The 18,720-nt window shown below is 39.4% G+C and overlaps 1 protein-coding gene across 2 annotated transcripts in view; it reads left to right on the forward strand.

Annotated features, from left to right (window-relative positions):
* FAM135B (family with sequence similarity 135 member B) overlaps positions 1–18,720 on the forward strand; it is a 211,253-nt gene that overhangs the window by 47,681 nt on the left and 144,852 nt on the right. For both annotated transcript variants that reach the window (XR_005703517.2, XM_040081750.1), the window contains exon 2: positions 17,353–17,448. Coding sequence is in view for 1 of the 2 variants with exons in the window: in XM_040081750.1 (XP_039937684.1) it covers positions 17,372–17,448 (77 nt within the window). In the remaining variant the exon portion in view is untranslated. The remainder of the gene's footprint in view (positions 1–17,352; positions 17,449–18,720) is intronic.

The raw sequence follows: 18,720 nt of genomic DNA on the forward strand, positions 1-18,720 counted from the left end.
ACTCTCCCACATTGTGGGCAAACTGACAGTTGGGAATAATTTTCCTTTTTTTACATCTTAGAGGGTATAAAATGACACTAGATCTCTGTGTTTAGGCATCGGAATTTCTCTCTAGTTGTTTAATTGCTGTTGAAAATAGAGCTTTAATAATTTCATGTATGGTGTTATGGGTGAAAATAGTAATACTTTGACACTCTGGCATTTGAGTCTGCAAGATATCCTAAATTACCCTTTTCCCAAAGTATCTTACATAGATATAAGCATGCTCCTGGGGCAAAATAAGAGGTAAAATGCCACTGCTTTTAAAAAGGCAATAAAAAGACCCTGGAGGTCCTCTGTTCCTTGTGTTTTGTTGATTTTCAGATCAAATCTGAAATGTTTGCTTGCACAGCAAGCTAGTGTCTGAAATTCAAAGTGAGATACACACACGAAGGTAGTTTCAGCTCGTTTCAGCTCTGCAGGCCTATCATCACTTCTACTGTGAGTTCTGGAAATAAAATTATGCCTCTGACAAAAGTCATATGGAATTTTAAAATTGGCTAGACCCTCTACAGCAAAGGTAAAATGAGACCATAAGAAATCTGAGATATTTGCTGGGGTTTGTGAAGCTGTACATAGCACTCAGAACTCTGTAAGTGCTCCTGGTATTCTCTGTATTGATTCTATTTCTAAAACAAAACTGAAAACCAGTGAGGGTTAAGAGTTTGATTGTGGGACACCAGGAATGATTAATCTGTTGCCAAGAATTAGGCTATGAAAACCCCACAAGAACAGAGCAGATTTGTACTATTATTTTTACTAAATGAACATTTTCTGAACAGGGATATTCACACGACAAGGATTTTTATTTAAATGTTTATGTACCTATTTTTGTTACAGCTTTCGGGTTAACTACATTCACCTGATTTCAAATTCACGCCTCACTGTCTTGTTTGGAGATGGAGGAAAAGTCCTCTGCTAGTTTTAATACAGATGATTGATCTGAGCCTGACATTTGTTAGTTAATTACTGCCTCCTGTAAGCTGAGTCTTCATTCTTAAGAGATCATGGATGTTTCCCTGTGAGGTATGTAAATACAACGAACTCAAAAAATTAGCAATGTCAGGATTTGGAGGCTAGTTCTCTCTCGATAATTCAGTTAATTAGGAAATGCTGTCAATAACTTTCCAAATGACATTTTATTTTAAGCTGGAAAGAGCAAATATGCTGATAAGTTCCCATGTGCCAGTAGAAGTCTTAATGGTATTGTTTGGCATAAAACTAAAAATTTGGGCTTCATCTCAGCTTTTTTTGCAAAAGATTCCTTCTATGAATAAGTGTTTCATCCAAGATGCTATCCCAGATTCAGCTTTAGTGATGAAATTTCCTCTGCTCTGTTTCTGGTGTTTTGCTCTTGGAGAATTCCTGGCCAGGAGCACCAGGAGCTGTTTTGGTTTGGTTTTTAGCTCAGCAGCTTGATGTGAGATTGGGTAATTAATGTTGTATGAGATATTGGTGTGATATATATTTTCCTCAAGATATTCTTGTTCCTGGATCTGCAGTGCATTAGCAAAATGGAAGCAAAATTAACAAAATGACACCTTTGCTGGCTGCAAATTTGTCATGGTGTTGGGTTCATTACTTCATTTTGCTGATATTATAGCAGACAATATAAAAAGGTCTAGCAGAGAACAGTTTAATTTAATTTTTCTCAAGCAGAGTTGCATCTTTCTGTCTGATTTTTTTTTTTTTTTCTAAAACTTTATTAAAATATCTGGATGCCTTCATCTAGTGTATTTTGAATGCATATCTAGTGTTCTAAAGACATGAGAAAAACTTTCTGAACATGACGAAGGACTTTCTTCATTCCTGAAATGACAAAGCATGATTTTAGCATAGGAAAGGCAAATAACTGGAAGGATTACTCCACAACTTTCAAATTTGCAATATTTTGTCTTGGGAAGAATTCTCATATGATGGTTTCCTAGAACCTTTTCTCATGATATGTTGACTTGACTATAAATATTTATATGGGAAATGTTGGAGTTTGGTTTACGAAATGGAAGTATTTGGTGTATTCATAGCCTGGTTCTGGCTGCTGATTCAAATTGTGTGTCTGCATTACCTAAACCAAAAATAAAATAAATAGAGCTCCAAGATCACTAATTTTAATCTGTACAAACCAGTAAAAGTGGTCATCACTTCTATATTGTGCCAAAACCACAGTCAGTACTGCTATGTTGCAGTGAAAAAAAATAAAAATGTACTTTCCCTTAGTTTTTCTAAATATTTCTCCAATAAGACATAGAGTGTCCCTGTGGGCATAGAGCTTCGGCAAAGGAGGTTAAACCCCAAAAACAACAATAATACAGGTGATAAAGTAAGCCCTTCTTTAATTTGCCAGGAATAACAGTCTGGCAACAAAATGAGGAAGTAGGAGTGGGTCTAAGAGGAAGATCTTCACTGCAATTTCATGAAGATGTGATACCAGCCCAGCCCTGTCCTCACAAAGTCTCCATATTTCTTTGCCTGATGGGGTTTCTTATATAAATGTCCACATGAAATCTCTTCTAACAGCTCCATCAGAGGACTGCAGTTCATGGCTGGTTTATGTACATGTGCAGTGTGCCATGGACATCTAGTCTGTTCACAGCCACTGCCAGGAAAGCAGGACTTCAGGTGATGTGGAGGTGACGTGGCAGGATGGTGGTACTGGTGTCTCAGAGGCTGCCTTTCTAGCAAGATCCCGGTCTGTGTTGCCCAAGTTTACTGGGCTGGAAATACTTGGGCACACACAAAAAGTACTTCAGGGGAAAAGCCCCAAGTTTGATATCTTTGTTTAGTTAGAATCTTACCTTCCTCTTCAGACAATGTTTTTTCTACAACTCAAGTACCTTTGTTGAGGACAACACCAAAGCAAACACTTAGATGCTGTGGACAATCAGGAATTTTCAACCATTAATGGGTTGTCAATGCCCACAGTACTCTAAAATCCATCTCCATGTCTATGACTGAGCAACATCCTTTTAACATGACAGGCACAGTTTGAGTGACAGATGTTCTGCAGCTGGAATGAGACTCATGGCCTTCAGGAAAAAAATACAGCCCTTCTGTGAGGCAAACTTTCTTGCTGCACAAAACCTTCTGGAGGAGTTTGGCAAGATGCTGGGTTGAATTTGAGAAAGAAATATGTTTCCTGTTGTTTTGATAGACTCTGCTGGCCTTGCTGTATTCAGCAGCTGTACCTCAGGCCCTGTTGTGTTGGCTTCATGTCTAGCAGTGGCACAGTTGGCCCTTTCTATTTTTGTCACAGATCAAGCAGTGCCATGACAAATAAGTCAGCCTTTCCCTCTGTTTGTAAACTACTTAATTTAGCTCTTACTCTGTAGGAAAACCTGATGCAGTTATTTATATCAACATGGCCACAAGCACTTAAAACTAGTCAAAATTCTGATTATGGCTCTGCATATTTTATTGCCTGTACTTAAATCACGCTGCTCTAAAGCAGCACCTGTTCCTCCCTTATCACATCCCAGTTTAATAGTTACTGCCTATGTGAAGAGCTGTTATGATGGAAAATGGTTTGCAGCTTCTTTACTTACTATTGTAGTCAATGGCCCTTATAATAAATGTCTGCCTCAAATTTTGTGTGCAATTTGTTAAACATTTTATAACTGAGGACAGTGATGAAAAAACTGTTTTTAACTTTTTTTTTTTTTTCCCCTGTGAGCCTGATAGTAAATCCGTATTGTAATAATTATTTGCAATAAGTATTTTGCAATAAGTATTGCAAATATTCCCTCTTCCAGTAATACCAAGACTCTGGTTCTGCTGATGCTGCTCTGACCTCCTCTCTCTGTCAAGTTTTCTCACCAACATCCTTTTTAGAATCATAGCATTATAGAATGGCTTGCATTGGAAGGCACCTTAAGGATCGTCTAGTCCCACCCCCATGCCATGGGTAGGGACAACTTCCACTAGACCAGGTTTCTCCAAGCCCCATCCAGCCCAGCCTTGAACACTTCCTGGGAGATTTTCCTACTCTGTCCCAGCCTTTAAGCATTTCTGGTGATGGTAATTGAACCACATGTTCTTGCCAAATTTCCAGGGTTCTGAATTCTGCTCTTGTTCAGCGTGGGAGGGTACCTCTTGTTGTGTTCTCTTTCAGTCCAGCACTGCAAACATTCAATTCAATTGCTCCTTTCAAATATCAATAGCTCCACTGACTCCACATGAAATATTAACATCTGCTGACAGTATTTCCTTTATAGCAGTTTCAGATAATTTTATTGAATATAAGGGGCCACATTAAGAGCCTTTAACATGTTCAAAACTTGTATCAAGAGAACAAGACAACAGAGAACCTGACTTGTTAAATATGTACATATTTTCTTGGATCAGCAGAGTAGCCTCTTTTTTCAGTATCTTATCTCCCTTATGTCTTTTGAAGTCTGAAAAGCCAAAGAACCTCACCTGTAATGTCCAGATTAATTCCCAGACCTTGTATGTCCTTAGCACTGCAAGAGGCGAAGTGTTTTTGATCATTGTCTGATCATAACATGATCCATGTGCATTAAGTCATGAGATGATGGAGATTCTGTGGCCAGCCTTATCTTTAACATTTCCTGTCTCCTAAGTGTTGAGCACCTTTCTATCTGGGGATAATCTGACTGTTGATTCCAGCTGGATGTCTACACGTGTGTGATAAAAAGCAAAATGTTTTCAGGCAAAGAAAGGAAAGATATTGTATCATCAAGTGTTGAGGATTTGCTTTTTTTTTTTTTTTTTTTTTTAGTTTTTCCATTTAAACACATATAAGAATGATAGAATCATTAAGGTTAGAAAAGACCTGCAAGATCATCAAGTCCAACATAGGGTACAAATGCATATATAGGGATACACACATGCTACATCTCTCACCCTTTCCATGAGTGACTCTGCATGCATTCAAAATCCTGTTTATATGTGGAATTTGGCTATGACTGACATTCATCTAACTGGATGTGGACTTGGCTCATATGTTTGCACCTCAGAAAGTTGCTTTCAGCTCTCTTGGAATCCAGAAATGGTGACATGAATCCTGTTGAAGTCATTTTCTATATCCCTACTGACTATAGCGAGGCTCTAAACACCTCATATGTATGAAGACATTTCTAGTTATAGTGAGATGAATCTCATGGGCAAGTGCCTGTGCTTTAAATTTTTCACAAACAAGGATAATCAATGCAATTAATGTGAAGTATGTGCTCACTTAGAATACCCTCAGAAAGGATTCATCCTTCATCCTTTGAAGGAGACTATAACTTGTCCAAGAAACTCTGCAGTGAATTTGATCACACAAAATAAGCATTAAAGGTCTGACAAGGACAGCTGAGTTTACAGCACAGTTAGACAATGTCATAAAATTTTTCATGACCGATAATGGAAATGCAGTCAGAACAGTCAAAACATATAACTCAGTAGGCTTTCTCTGTCATGACTGTCGCTAGTTTATTAGCTGTGACTTGTTTGTAGCATCAGGCTGATGTTCAAGTCCCTCTGTTTCCTACCTGGGTTCTTTGGTGATGTCTCTATTGACATAACGGTTTGTGCACCAAAGCAGAGAGCTCCTTTACTCATGCATCAGGCAATCCCAAATCTCTTGCAAGAGGATACTCTCATTGATCTTCTCACCTCTCCTCTGCAGCCCTACAGAACTTGATACAGGACTTTTTTCAAGGAGGATCTTGGAAGACAGAATTGACCTTTAGCCGTTGCTGAAGTTTTGAATGTGGTCAAACATTTGGATACCAAAGACTTAATATAGACATATGTATGTTACCCTGGTTTTTCTGAGTTTTTTATAGCCTTTTGAATTTTCATAAAATGGAGTCAGATCTTTAGTTACTGTACAATATTATGAGCAGTTTTCTACCATTTTCCCACATATGTAACATAAACAAATCCTTTGTTTTTCATTCTCTGTCCTTTGTTTGCATATTTCTAACCTGAAAACAATTGTAACTGACAACTGGTCTGGCCACTGAGGCTGAAGGGTGGAAACCCCAAACAGCCAATCTTTGGCCAGACCCACAAATGTATAAAAAGTAAGAAATAAACAAAGAGGCTCTCTCTCCGCCTGAACTCAGCCTTGAGTCAGAACAGAGGAACCTCTGCCCTGCGAAAATTCTCGTCTACGTGTGATTGCTTTGCTTATCACGATCACATATGTCCAAGCAGTTTTGACTTCAGTCAGGTATGAACTGGAGCAGAACTTCAAAAACAAAAATTATAAAAATAAATTGTGGGGTTCTTCTGTGAGTACATGAAAATAAAGTCAGTCCCCTAAAGAGCCCTAATTTCCTGTATGAAACCAACAAAAGAGCCCAGATTGAGAAGAATATATCTCCCTTTACTGGGAAGAGGAGCTTAGTCAAATGTGAGAACGATGGATAATTCTGTCTGAGTGTCCTAAATATGCTTCAAATAACTTGCTGCCTTTTGATGCGTTTTGTGTTTCTAAGACTGACAATGGGAATATCAGAAAAAAAAAGAATGAGGTGAACAGTGGGAATAAGACACAAAAACTGCTGAAGATTGAAGATGATGATTTCTGAGGAGTCTGAAATTTTAGCTCTCAGTTGTGCATAAAATTTTGAAACATCTTTTTCTTTTGAAGGCCATAAAGAAGTAAAATAAGTCAGGGAAGGAACAGATAGGGAAGGTGTGAAGAAGAGAGGATTATTTAGCAGTGGGAAGCTAGTCCAGGGAAAAGTTTGTATTATCTCCTTTTTCCTTCTGTTTTGCTCTTCCTCTTCTGTCTGAATTTCCCCTGCTGCTTCATTTTTTGCACAATACCAACAGCAGGTTATTATTAACGGGTGTAAGCAGATAGGGATTTGTGCTGAGCTGAACTCAGCACTGGTGTCCTGACAGGCACGTGCTAACAGAGGACAAATCGTGGCTGCTCTTAATTTTTTTTTTTTTTTTTTTTTTTTGAATGCTCTGACCTAATTTTACACAGCTGTGTTCACATTTAAACCTGTGTAATAGCGCAAAGGCTTTATATCTCATAAGAACAGCCTCCTGGCTGACATTTATTCTGGCCCTCTTCAGTTCTGCCCTAAAATCCTCTGGCACAACCTGGTATTTTTGGGGTTTTCTCTTAGTAGATTTATTCCTCTATCTAAATACCCTTGAAATGACCAGTTTATGAAAGGTATAATCTAGACTTGCTTCTCAGCCCACTTGGACCTTGTGACTTGTACAAAATTTCTGCTGTAGAATGGTCTCACAAACAGAACGTGAAAGGAATTGAAGTAAGTTGTTGACTTGTATTCCTGGGTGATTTTCTTTGGACTCTTTAGTTACAGTCTGTTTTTACCCCATGTGGTCCATATATTTGAAGCTGTTGATCTAGCGTGAAATTTCTTAGCTGTGAGGTTTAAATGGTTTTAATCTTAACACTAATTTTGTTGCTGGAGGTTGAATGGGCATTATCTACCCCCAGTGAACTGGGTACTGCAGGTACTTGGTGAATCACATTTGTAATGGTAAAAGACAAATCACCCTGGAGTTTGTAAGTGGAAAAAAAACACCAAAAAAACCAAACCAAAACAAAACAAACAGTTCCTTTCTTATTTGCTCCACTCTGAATACTCCTTGGGCTATGAGTAATTTTTTAAAGGATCATTTAATATTTGTGTCTCTAACTCATTACATTTCAGTGGCAGCAATCAATGAACTTTGGGAAATCTGGCTCATGGTGTTGCACTCTGTGAACATATGTCTAATGCATCCGAAAAAATGTTGAATATTGATTTTCCTGAGAACATTAAACAGCAACCTCTTTTTTTTTGTAATATTGGAGGATTATTTTCAGGGCTTGCATCCAAACTGAGTTAGCTCTTTAGAGTATACAAACTGAATTAGTCTTTATAATTTTAAACTGGGCTAAATGCTTATGCAGTGGATAAAAAGCATGTTTCACAGATGTGACTAAGCAAGATTATGTTCCTTGTATTTGTTTTCACCTGTATCACAAATCTTTACTTTGGTTTCAATACTGGAGAAAATATGCAAAGGAATACAGCAGACTGGAAACCTAAAAAACTTATCAAAACAGCTGCAAGGGATTATCTGTGATGCTATCTCATTCTGTAAATTATGCTGGGTAATGTTAGGTGGTTGTAAAGATTGGAGACCTTACAAAGCAACCCCTGACACTTCCATGACTTAGAGAACATTAGAAGGTTTCTCCTATTGGAAAATAATTTAATTTCCAGGGAAGACTTGGGACTGGAGTTTTAATTGTAATACGCATAAGAACAAACAGAAAATCATAAATGCAGATTGACCCAAAAGTCTAACAAAACTAACAAGTCTTTGGGCTGAGATTTACATCATAAAATCATAGAATCATTTAGGCTGGAAAACACTTTTGAGATCATTGAGTCCAAGTGTGTATGTGTAGTGTCTCCTGTGCTGGTTTTAGCTGGGAGAGAGTTATTTTTCTTCACAGTAGCTGATGTGGGGCTGTGTTGGATTTCTGCTGGAAACAGTGTTGATAACACAGGAATGTTTTCATTACTGCTGAGCAGAGCTTACATAGAGTAAAAGACTATTCTACCTTTTACACCACCCCACCAGCAAGGTGGTTTGGTTCTTTTTCATTTGCATAATTTTTCTTTCTTGGGTTTTATTTCACTTTTTTTAAAATTTTCTTTTTCAATACTCTTATTACTAGTGTTTTTTTGCTAATATTACAATTCAATTATTAAGCCATTCTTGTCACAACCCACAAACTTCCCCAATTTTACCCTTCCAGGTCTCTTCCACATCCTTCTGGGGCTAAGTGAATGAGTTGTGTGTTTCTTAGCTGCCAGCTGGGGTTAAATTGCACCACTTCTTTTTAGCACCTTTGGAACTCTAAGAGTTTGAGATGATAGATTGATAAGAGCATATTAGAAATGATTCATATGTTAACATTTATGGGTTACAATATTGATTAATCTGTTCTTGATATCAGTTTCTGTGATCTGTGCCATGCTCTTCCCCCCCGCCCCACCCCAGCTCATTTTGAAGACTGGTGTTGGCTTTGCAGTTTGCTGTGCTTTGCAGTGATTAGTGATGTTTTACCTGGGAGGTTTGTTACTAAATCACTGATCTTGAGTTTAATCTGTTATTTGGACTCTGACCTGAAGGCCTGATTGTACTTCTGGTACCCCCTTATGGAGACAATTAACAAGGAGTCTCAGTCTTTGGCAGAAACAGTCTCTATTCAGTTTTCCTCAAGGAAAGGCTTGCAGAGTCTCAAAGGAAATGGATACACATGGAAGGAGATATCCATGATCTGAGGAAATCAGCTGTGTTTGAGGTCATCTATAATGACCTGACATCCAGAGACTAGGATGAAATCTGGTGCGCACAGTCCATGTGGTGAAATTTCTCACAAGATGCATTGACATCATACAATGAAGTGACAATGAGCTGGACAGACACGGAGGCACCAGCTATTGATGAGCAGGCCAGACAAGTCTGAGAATTTGGCAATTGAGACTCCTTGGTGTGGAACAGTTTGCTTTCACATCGAGGTCTAGCCAGTACATATGGAAATGGCTATTACAAAGGTGAAAACATAATCCTACCATTTGTTGTGGATTGATACAGACTGCACTGGAACAAGGTGTATGATCCCAACACCTGCAGTACATTGGTGACATCATTTTGTGGGGCAACACTGCAGGAGAAAGTTTTCTCTTTGAGAAGAGAAGAATAATCCAGATTATTTTGAAAGCTATTTCTGCTATAACCCAAAATATGATACATAGACAAGCACAGGAAATTCGAATTTTAGGACTAAGCTAGCAAGGTAGATGTTTTCACATCTCAAGGGGTGTGATCAATAAAATAACAACTAACAAAACAGAAACACAAGGTTTCTTAGGTGTCATGTTTTTTTGGAGAATGAATGTTCCAGCTAATAATCTGATCTATACTGGTTATAGTCTCTCTCTCTCTATTGAGTGACCTGGAAGAAGCAAGACTTTAAAAGGGGTGCTGAGCAGCAGCAAGCATTTGAACAAACAACATGGATGATAATTTGGGCCAGTCCAGACATGAAAAGATGTAAAAAACATGTTTTATAACCCAGACAGGGAGAATGGCTCCATCAGGAACATCTGTCCAAAGAGCCTGGAGGGACTCTAGGCTGGCCTCTAGGGTCTAGAAACAGGGGTTATGGGGGATCTAAAGCCTGTTACTCCCCAACTGAGAAATTTTAGCAACATATGAAGGAATTTGAGCCTCTTCAGAGGTAGTTGGTACTGAAGCACAGGTGATTTTTGCATCTCAGTTTTCTGGGGTCAGCTGGCCATTCAAAGGGAGTGTACCCTCCAGGCATCATGCAACTGATGCTGCATGCAGTAAGTGAGTTGCACTGATAATGCAACGGGCTCAGTCTGGAAATCCTGAGTGCCTGGGAAATATGGATATGATCATGGACTGGCCAGAGAGTACACGCTCGGGTACCTAGGACTTGTGACACTGAAGAACATGACAGCAACGGGCAGGTGGACCAGGCTCCTAGAACTGAAGTGGCTCTGGTAGATCTGGATCTGGAACATATGGGTGTGCTATTTATAGCTCAATGAGTCTATGACACATCAGGACATTTAGGAAGAGAGGTGAAATACAAATGGGCTTGTGATCAAGTGGTAGACTTGGCTACTGATGGCATTGACAAGCCTTGTCACTTTTTGTACCTTTAGTGTTGTACTTAGATTGGCTCCTTTTAAAGTGTAAAGGAAATGTCTTACTGCCACCCAAAATCTTAGAAGAGAAATACTGTGTTGATTTATTTTAACAAAATGAGGTGTTAACTTTTGAAATCACTTTGAAGGTGAAGAGCTCACCTCTCTCATGTTGCTGATGTGCGGGCAGAAAAAGCTGACACGTTCTGTAAAGTGGAGAACAGCTAATGACAGAGTTGTAGAGGAAGGACTTGCTGACATTTGTGACTGCTTTGTCTCAGGAAATTAATGTATGCTCAGGCAAGGCTATTGAGATGCCATCACTGTCCTAAGAACTGGGATCCAGTTCAGCTGCATGAAAGTGAGCAATTAAAAAGGAAAACAACAATGAAAAAGAGATTTGGTCTAATGAGTTTGCTTCTTCTAGTCCTTTCATCTCAGAGCATATGTGTATGTTTACTGTCCTCCTTGTATTTTGTTTGTCTTACTTTTCTTACTTAGAAGTACAGTGGGTAAAAACATTAGTGGAGAGGAGAATAAAGTTATCTTACTGTGATTTTATTCTCTTAATCAAGAAATCCTAGTAAATAAATAAATGAATGGATATAAATGCCTAGCTTGAAACAAGTGCCAGCTTCTGAAAAAAATTACAATAAAATAAAAGATGCTTTAAAACCAGTATGGACAGTCATGATATCCTGCAGATAGCATGTGCTGTGTTTCTTGAGAGGTAGTTGTATTCTCTTAAATGAATGCTTTTAGGTCATGAGTCACTGCCCTTGGTCACATGGCATTTCATTCTTTTGTCCTTGGTGTATTTTTCCTTTTTCCCCCTTTTTTTAATACCAGTTTCTGTAAGGGAGATTCTTAAGAATAGTGAAAACAAACCAACCAACCAAACAAAAGTGGATTATTTAAAAAAAAATATGGTTTGTTTTTGCTTGGATGTAATTCTCCAAATGCCAGAAGGTTCATGGACTGTCAGATTATGTAGTGTCCTGCTCTCTCCCCTTCTTGCCTTCCTTAGCTCCCTTTGTTTGGGGTGACAGTGATTGCTGTTTCAGTGAGGAGTTGTCAGATTAATTTTTATCTTCAAGGTCTTTAACAGTGGTGTGTGTGGTACATAATCAACTAATTGCCTCCTGGAAGAGGGCTTGGTCAGTTGACGGAATCCTTGAAATGCCATTAAGTACTGTAGTGGTTTCACGTTCGTCAAACTCTGTTTACCAAATTTAGTTGTAGTGGTGTCGGTGTTTACTCTCTTTTTTTCCCTGTAGAATAGGATCAGAAGAAGCAAAGCAGGCTCAAGCTTCAAGACAAACAAATAGTTTTATTAACACACACTAAAAGAATGGAAAAAAAAAGTTGGAAAATAAAAAAGAAACTTCAAAACACTCCTCCCTCCCCCTACAAACTGTGTACTTTACTGCAAAACAACATAGAGGGACACAACCTGTGATTCTCAGTCAGTTTCACCATTTAAACATAATCTTTCATTACTTTGGGAGAGGAGTCTCTCTAGAGTTCTGTGGAGACACTCGCCACAAGACAAAAAACAGTCTGGTGGCTCCCAATATCACAAATCTGCAACCACCTGGAATTATTGCAGATTGTGCAGTTCCACCCATTAGCAGCCTTTCCCTTGGCTACTTATGGACCTCTCAGTGTATTTGGGGTACTGTTTAAGAATGCTTCTTCTGGTATAAAACAAGGATTCTCTTCTTCTATCGCTAAAATTGTCTCTGTCTCAAAAGAGATAGAGACCTCCTTTTACCCCAGGAGGTGAGGGGCTTACTCTGATCAAGATTCTCACTTAGATCTCAATTATATCAATCCCTAACTTTTAACTAGATCCAGCATTCCCCCAAACAACATTAAGGTATTATAAGAAATAGTCAATTTCTCCACAGTTTACACTAGAGAAGTCCAGTTTAAAATGTTCACTTCCTCAATCCCTTCTTCCAATAATCATTATCAGTTCTTTCACTCTTGCTCCACTGACTTAATGTGGTGTCTTTTCTACATCCACTTTGTTTCTTTCTTCTCTCTTTCAGGGAAAGGTTAGGCCTTGGAAGCTTCATTTTGTCAGGAAAGGATTAAATCTGCCCAGAGTCTTTTTCCCTCTTGAAGCAGCTCATGGTGTTAGATTTTCAAGGCCGTGCTGGTGAGAGGAGGAAGAACTCATGTAGAAAGATCACAGATCAGAGCACCCGGGCAGTCCATAATAAAAAAAACCAGGCAGGATCATAAATGCCTTTTTTGCCCGCCCCTCAGTTTAAATCGGGGCGGGCCCTGGCCCAGCCAGGCCCGTAGCTGGTATCAGGGGCCCGGCCGGCAGAGCCTGCCCAGCCCCCCTTGCTGGCAGCAGCTGGGCCCGGAGGCACGGCCCGGCCAGGGCCGCTCCTCTGGGCCCGGGACAGCCTGGCCCCGGCCACCCGGCCAGGCCAGCGGGGCCCGGCCGACCCCGGGCTGCTGTATGATGTTACCTTTCTCGCTCTCTGCCTGAAAGGAAAAGGCCTGGCTTGAACAAAGTCAGGGTTTATATGGGTACTTCCCAAAGTCATATTCAACATTCCCAGTGGTCCAAGCAGATGTCAATATCTAAAATTAGCTTCTGATAGGTTCCTGTCCTTTCTGAAACAATTCCAAGGTCCTGTCAGGGCAATATTCTATATTCCTCTTTAACTAAAAACCAAACTGTGTTAACTCATGACAAGTACAAATACTGTACATTAAAAAGGTTGCATTTAGCCACTATCATTTCTTTAACAGTCTCCAATGCAGAAGGTGTTTCCACTGAGAGCAATGAGGGTGTAGGTGCATTTTTTCTTTAAAAATGCATGTGAGACAGTCTCCAGTCTTTAAACATATAGATTTTCATAGGCTTTATTTGTATAACGGATTCTGATTTTCAGTTGGTGTGTCCTTGCTCTAAGTAAAGTGCCAATTGAAATTGACTGTCCCTTGCTAGGATGCCAACTCTATCTGGAAGGACAAACTGTCAAACTGGTGACCTGACTCATGCCAGTGGTGCGTGTAGGACAGCACAGCACAGCCAGTGACAGTGGCAGGGCCATCTGAGGCAATCCAGGCTTTGGAATGACCAGGGTGACCATAGGCACTGCTTTTACAGGAGCAGATGTCCAAAACACTTCCCATGTGGCTTTATTAGCTTTGCATTGATATTTATTAGTGCTGTTTTATGGTCTCTTTTGGAAAATGCAAGGAGTTTGATATAGAAACAGACATTTCAGAAATACAAATGTACTAAAGCCTTCCCAAATTTGACCTCTGTATTTTTCTTGAAACTGCTGATTAGATAACTGATGAAACAACACTGGCAGTGTTCCCTATTGTGTTTACAATGCTGATGTCATGGCAACATTTAGTATTATTTTTACCAGCTATTGCTCTATTTATAACCCAAGGTTGTCCCACACAAGGGTTGATCAGAGGTCCTTCATGAGCCATGGATTTTGGAGCATTATTATAAAAGGTTCCTTTAAGCAGGCACTTGGTACAAAAGTTAAAAATTAGTGCAGAATTTTAATGACTTAATATTTTCTTGATCCAGTGGTGCCTGGAGCTATTTTGTCAAATTTCATAGCTTCTTGCATTGAAGAATTATACCCATGTGTCTAAGCAGAATTCTTTGAACCTTGCTAAGTGCCATGAAATTAAGGTGCACCAGAGGCCTGTTTATTACTTGTGAGGTGCTCCCTGAAGTACCAGGCTCTACTGCTGAGGGTGTAGATCTGGGTGATCTGATCTTCTGATGTTCTGGTGGATGGAAGTTCAAACTGGTGTAGCAGGTGCTTACACTTTAATTCTGGTGATCAGTAGGGGAAATAAAGTTACAGAAGCAGGTTTTTTTTGCTTGTAGTATTTTGTTTTCAAGATAACTTCTGTATTCGTTTTGAAGAGGTGTAAAACTTGAAAAATATAGTGCAAATACAGAGAAGACCTATGTGCAAATTTGCATGCATTAAATTTTTCGTATACCTTAGTTAATCTTAACTTCACATAATTATTTCTGTCTTTGACAATGCTGGTACTGGGCTGAGCTGGCTGGCCATCCATTCACACGTCTCCTCTTTAAACTGCTGTCTTCAAAAGCATGGAGTTTCCTTTGATCCTTTGAGCTTGTGGTCTAGGGAAATATGCCTCAGCCCAACATGCAGATATATTGCCAAAGGCAATTATTTTAATCAGTACTCTCCTCAAGACTAAATACCTCATCAGAGTATTGCTCTGTGGTTTGCATGGTTTCCTACTAGCTTCCCACACAGTCTGCTTTTGACTCAGGCAAGACCATCACACACAGACACTCACACATCATCTGGTGGATATGTCATATTCATGACTTAAAAACTGTGTACAGCTTCTTAATCTGTGCCAAACAGCAAAAGGACAAAACATTAGTTTCATTCCTGTTGAAGTGAGGGACAAAAGAAACAGAAAGCATTACTTTTCTTACCTTGTACTCAGCACTGCTCAGGCCATAGCTTGAGTGCTGTGTCCAGTTCTGGATCCCTCAGTTCATGAAAGATGTTGAGGTGCTGGAGCAGGTCCAGAGAAGGGCAGTGTGCTGGTTTTTCATTAAACCACAGGCAACAAGGCTGGTGAAGGGTCTAGAACACAATCCCGATGAGGAGCATCTGAGGGAGCTGGGGGTGTTCAGCCTGGAGAAGAGGAGGCTCAGGGGAGACCTCATCACTCTACATCTCCCTGACAGGAGGGTGCAGCAGGTGGGGGTTGGGCTCTTCTCCCAGGCAGCAGCAACAGGACAAGGGAACACAGTCTTAAGCTGCACAAGGGGAGGTTTAGGCTGGATATGATGAAGAAAGAGTGACAGGGCATTGGAATGGGCTGCCCAGGGAGATGGTGGAGTCACTGTCCCTGGAGGTGTTTGCGCAAAGACTGGATGTGGCACTCAGGGCCTTGTTCTGGTTGGCAAGGTGGTGTTAGGTTGTAGGTGGGACTTGATGATCTCAAGGGTCTTTTCCAACCTAGTTTATCCTGCAATTCTCTGACATGTAATAGTTTGAATACACCTTCAACACACCCAAATCCTGGCCCGGCACAAGTTAATGTAGAGTTCCTTACCTCAGAGGCAAATCAGATGTGTAGCTTAGCAATTATCTTTTTCTTTCTTATAGTTATAGACATATATTACATACATTTTACATCACATTATTGTCATTCCAAAGTTTGAGGATGGTGAATGAAAAATTAATAACTTTTAAACTCTGAAATAAGATCTTTTTGAAAAACTGTAGTGCTTGAGATGATAACCAGAAAAAAACCCCCAAAAACGAAACCAAAACCCCCTTAGTTTAAAATAATCAGCGTAATAAGCCAGTCAGCTGGAAAATTACTAATCAGGAGAAATCCTTGAGATAGCTAAAGCCTAATGGTTATCTGAGGACTTCATGTATCAAAATCCTCTTCACTCCTGCTTCATTAAAGGACGCGGTCAAATCTATGAGTGCCACAAAAATTACTGATTAGCACCCCTGGAGAAATTTTTCACTTTGCTTTGAGCTACATATCCCTTTAAAGCCCTGTATGTCTCAGAAAGGGGAATTGTTAAGAGCCCTGACATGGGTCTTCCTCAGAGGCTGCATTTGGCAGCTGTCAAACAACAATTAAAATGTTGCTTATGAATGTGTTAATGAAAAAAATTTAATCTTTATCCTCTCATTGATCCTACAGAAAATATCCAGGCAGCCTGGCAGATTGCCAGATGTACACTTGCAGGGGTAAGGGCGGGGGGAAGGAGGGAAGAGCAAAAAATAATTGAAAATCTGTCCTAAAGCTGTAAAGGTCCTTGGTTTTCCTCTGCTAAAATTAGGGAAATATTAAGGATCTACACTTGTGTATTAAATAGAGCTGGTTTGGAAACTTACTTCCTTGAGTGGGGCATGACCTCCTGAGGTTTCTTCCAACCTGAATTATTCTATGATTCAATAAGCACATGAGATGAACTATGTAAATGGCTGTAATGCTTCAAAATCTTGATCTGACTGTGGTGGCCTATTAGGTGCTATGACTGTCAGCATTTTTTTTAAAAGAATATCTTCCATTCATTAATACTTAAATTATTCATATTCCCTCAGAAGCTTCCCTTCTGGGACTTTATTTAAATCGTAGGAGGGGTCAAAAGCAAGAGAAATCTGAATTCTGCTCTCATCTATCTAGAGTTCTTGTCTTTTTGGCCTATGCTTTTACAGAAATGAGCTGTGCTGACCCTGGAAATCTGCCATTTCATAAAATGTGAAGAAAAAAAAAATCAATTTCCCATACAAGAGCAGCAAGAGAGTTAATTAAAATTTGCTTTGAGATTCTTGTACATAATATGTTATTTACATTTTGCTTCTTATACTTTTCATAATATTATCATTCTGTCCTCAGGCTTAATTAGACTTCTTACCTCTCTTAATTACTGCTTTGATCTGGATTTTAGCAAGTTTTCCTGAAGATGGAGCCAAATGATGTCATTGGAAAGATTCCAATTGATATCGGTCGATTTCAAGCTTTGCATGGACCCCAAGATGCTGACTGAAAGGAAATCATCCATTCATGGAATTGCTAAGCAAAATGCTTCAAATGTTTAAAATGTCTTTATATATGTGTTATTTAGGTGATGACCTGAAAAAACCATGTCTGAAGTTCAGGGAACGGTCGAGTTTTCTGTGGAGCTACACAAGTTCCATAATGTGGACCTCTTCCAGAGGGGGTGAGTTAATGTTTCCATTAATTTGCAGCTGACAACAGAGGAGAAGCATACAGAAAAGAGTTAAATTGCAAAACAGGTTCTTTTCTGCCAAGTGCAGTTATATTTCATGCAATCTCCAGGGCAGAGAAGGATGTCATTGGGCTTTCATTGCTGTCAAGGAAGATCAATGTACATTACTTTCACCATAAACTCAGACTGACTGGCTTGTTCTTGCAATACCATGTTGTAATGCTGCAAATTATTTTAAGCCCCTGTTCAAATATAAGTACAATGGCTGTTTTAAATGCTTCTGGACTGGTTTTGGGTCTCCGTGGTAAATGATAGCTGCATTGAATTATAATGCAAACAATTTCATTTTAGGGCTATAAATCTAATGATTATATTCTTTAATAAAATTTAAATGAATCCCACCATTTCAGAAGGGAAAATGATTACTGATATTTGTCTAAAGCTCTGCTTCTGGTGACCACACTTATTTTTCACATCCCCATAAATTAGAAGAACACGTACAGCTCTGGTCTAGTTAAACTTTTGCCTCTATTATTTTTGCACCACTCTTCCTAGTAGTTTTTTAACAACCTGATGGCAGTGAAAAAGCCTGGCCAGGTGTGAGTTGTTGCTCAGTTTACATATTGCACCCCACAGGTATTCTTCAGTGAAGAAAAATTAGACAAAGATACACTTTTTGGAGAGACCAGGACACTCAGGTCAAAAGAATGTACTTGATGGAAAACAGTGGGTCTAGAGGAATATTAATTTCTTTCACATACCACAAGTGATGTTTACAGAACACAACATATTCTCTTTCAATACTCAGCTTGGCACAGGGGTGGTTCAAGGCTGATTTGTCTGTCTCAAGCACCATTTCCCTCATGAAAACCAGGGAATTGTTTCAGGTATTGGGATGGATTAGGTAGGGCTGTTTCCATCAGTACAGAGGCATTTTGTTATTAGATTTACTCTGATGAATTGTGTGGGAAAATGCTGGGAACTTGAATGAAGGAAACACATCTCTATTTGGTTTTAACAGCTGGCATCTGTCATTCTGTTGCTCTCTCCAAGAGAATATACACCAACTTTCTGTTATAGAGTACTCTGACTATGTCAAATACTGGTGTCAAACTAAAAAAGAAACCTTTATGCTTGAGCTGTTTGGTTTATCCAAGCTATAAAAACAAACTTCATGTGCATTCTGGTCCTTGTGGTAACAGAAGAAAAGCTCTAACTATGGATTTTTTTTTTTTTTTCCCCCTTGGTTTCTGGTGATCACTG

Source organism: Hirundo rustica, chromosome 1 (assembly GCF_015227805.2).
Source record: "Hirundo rustica isolate bHirRus1 chromosome 1, bHirRus1.pri.v3, whole genome shotgun sequence".
NCBI classification, from domain to species: Eukaryota; Metazoa; Chordata; class Aves; order Passeriformes; family Hirundinidae; genus Hirundo; species Hirundo rustica.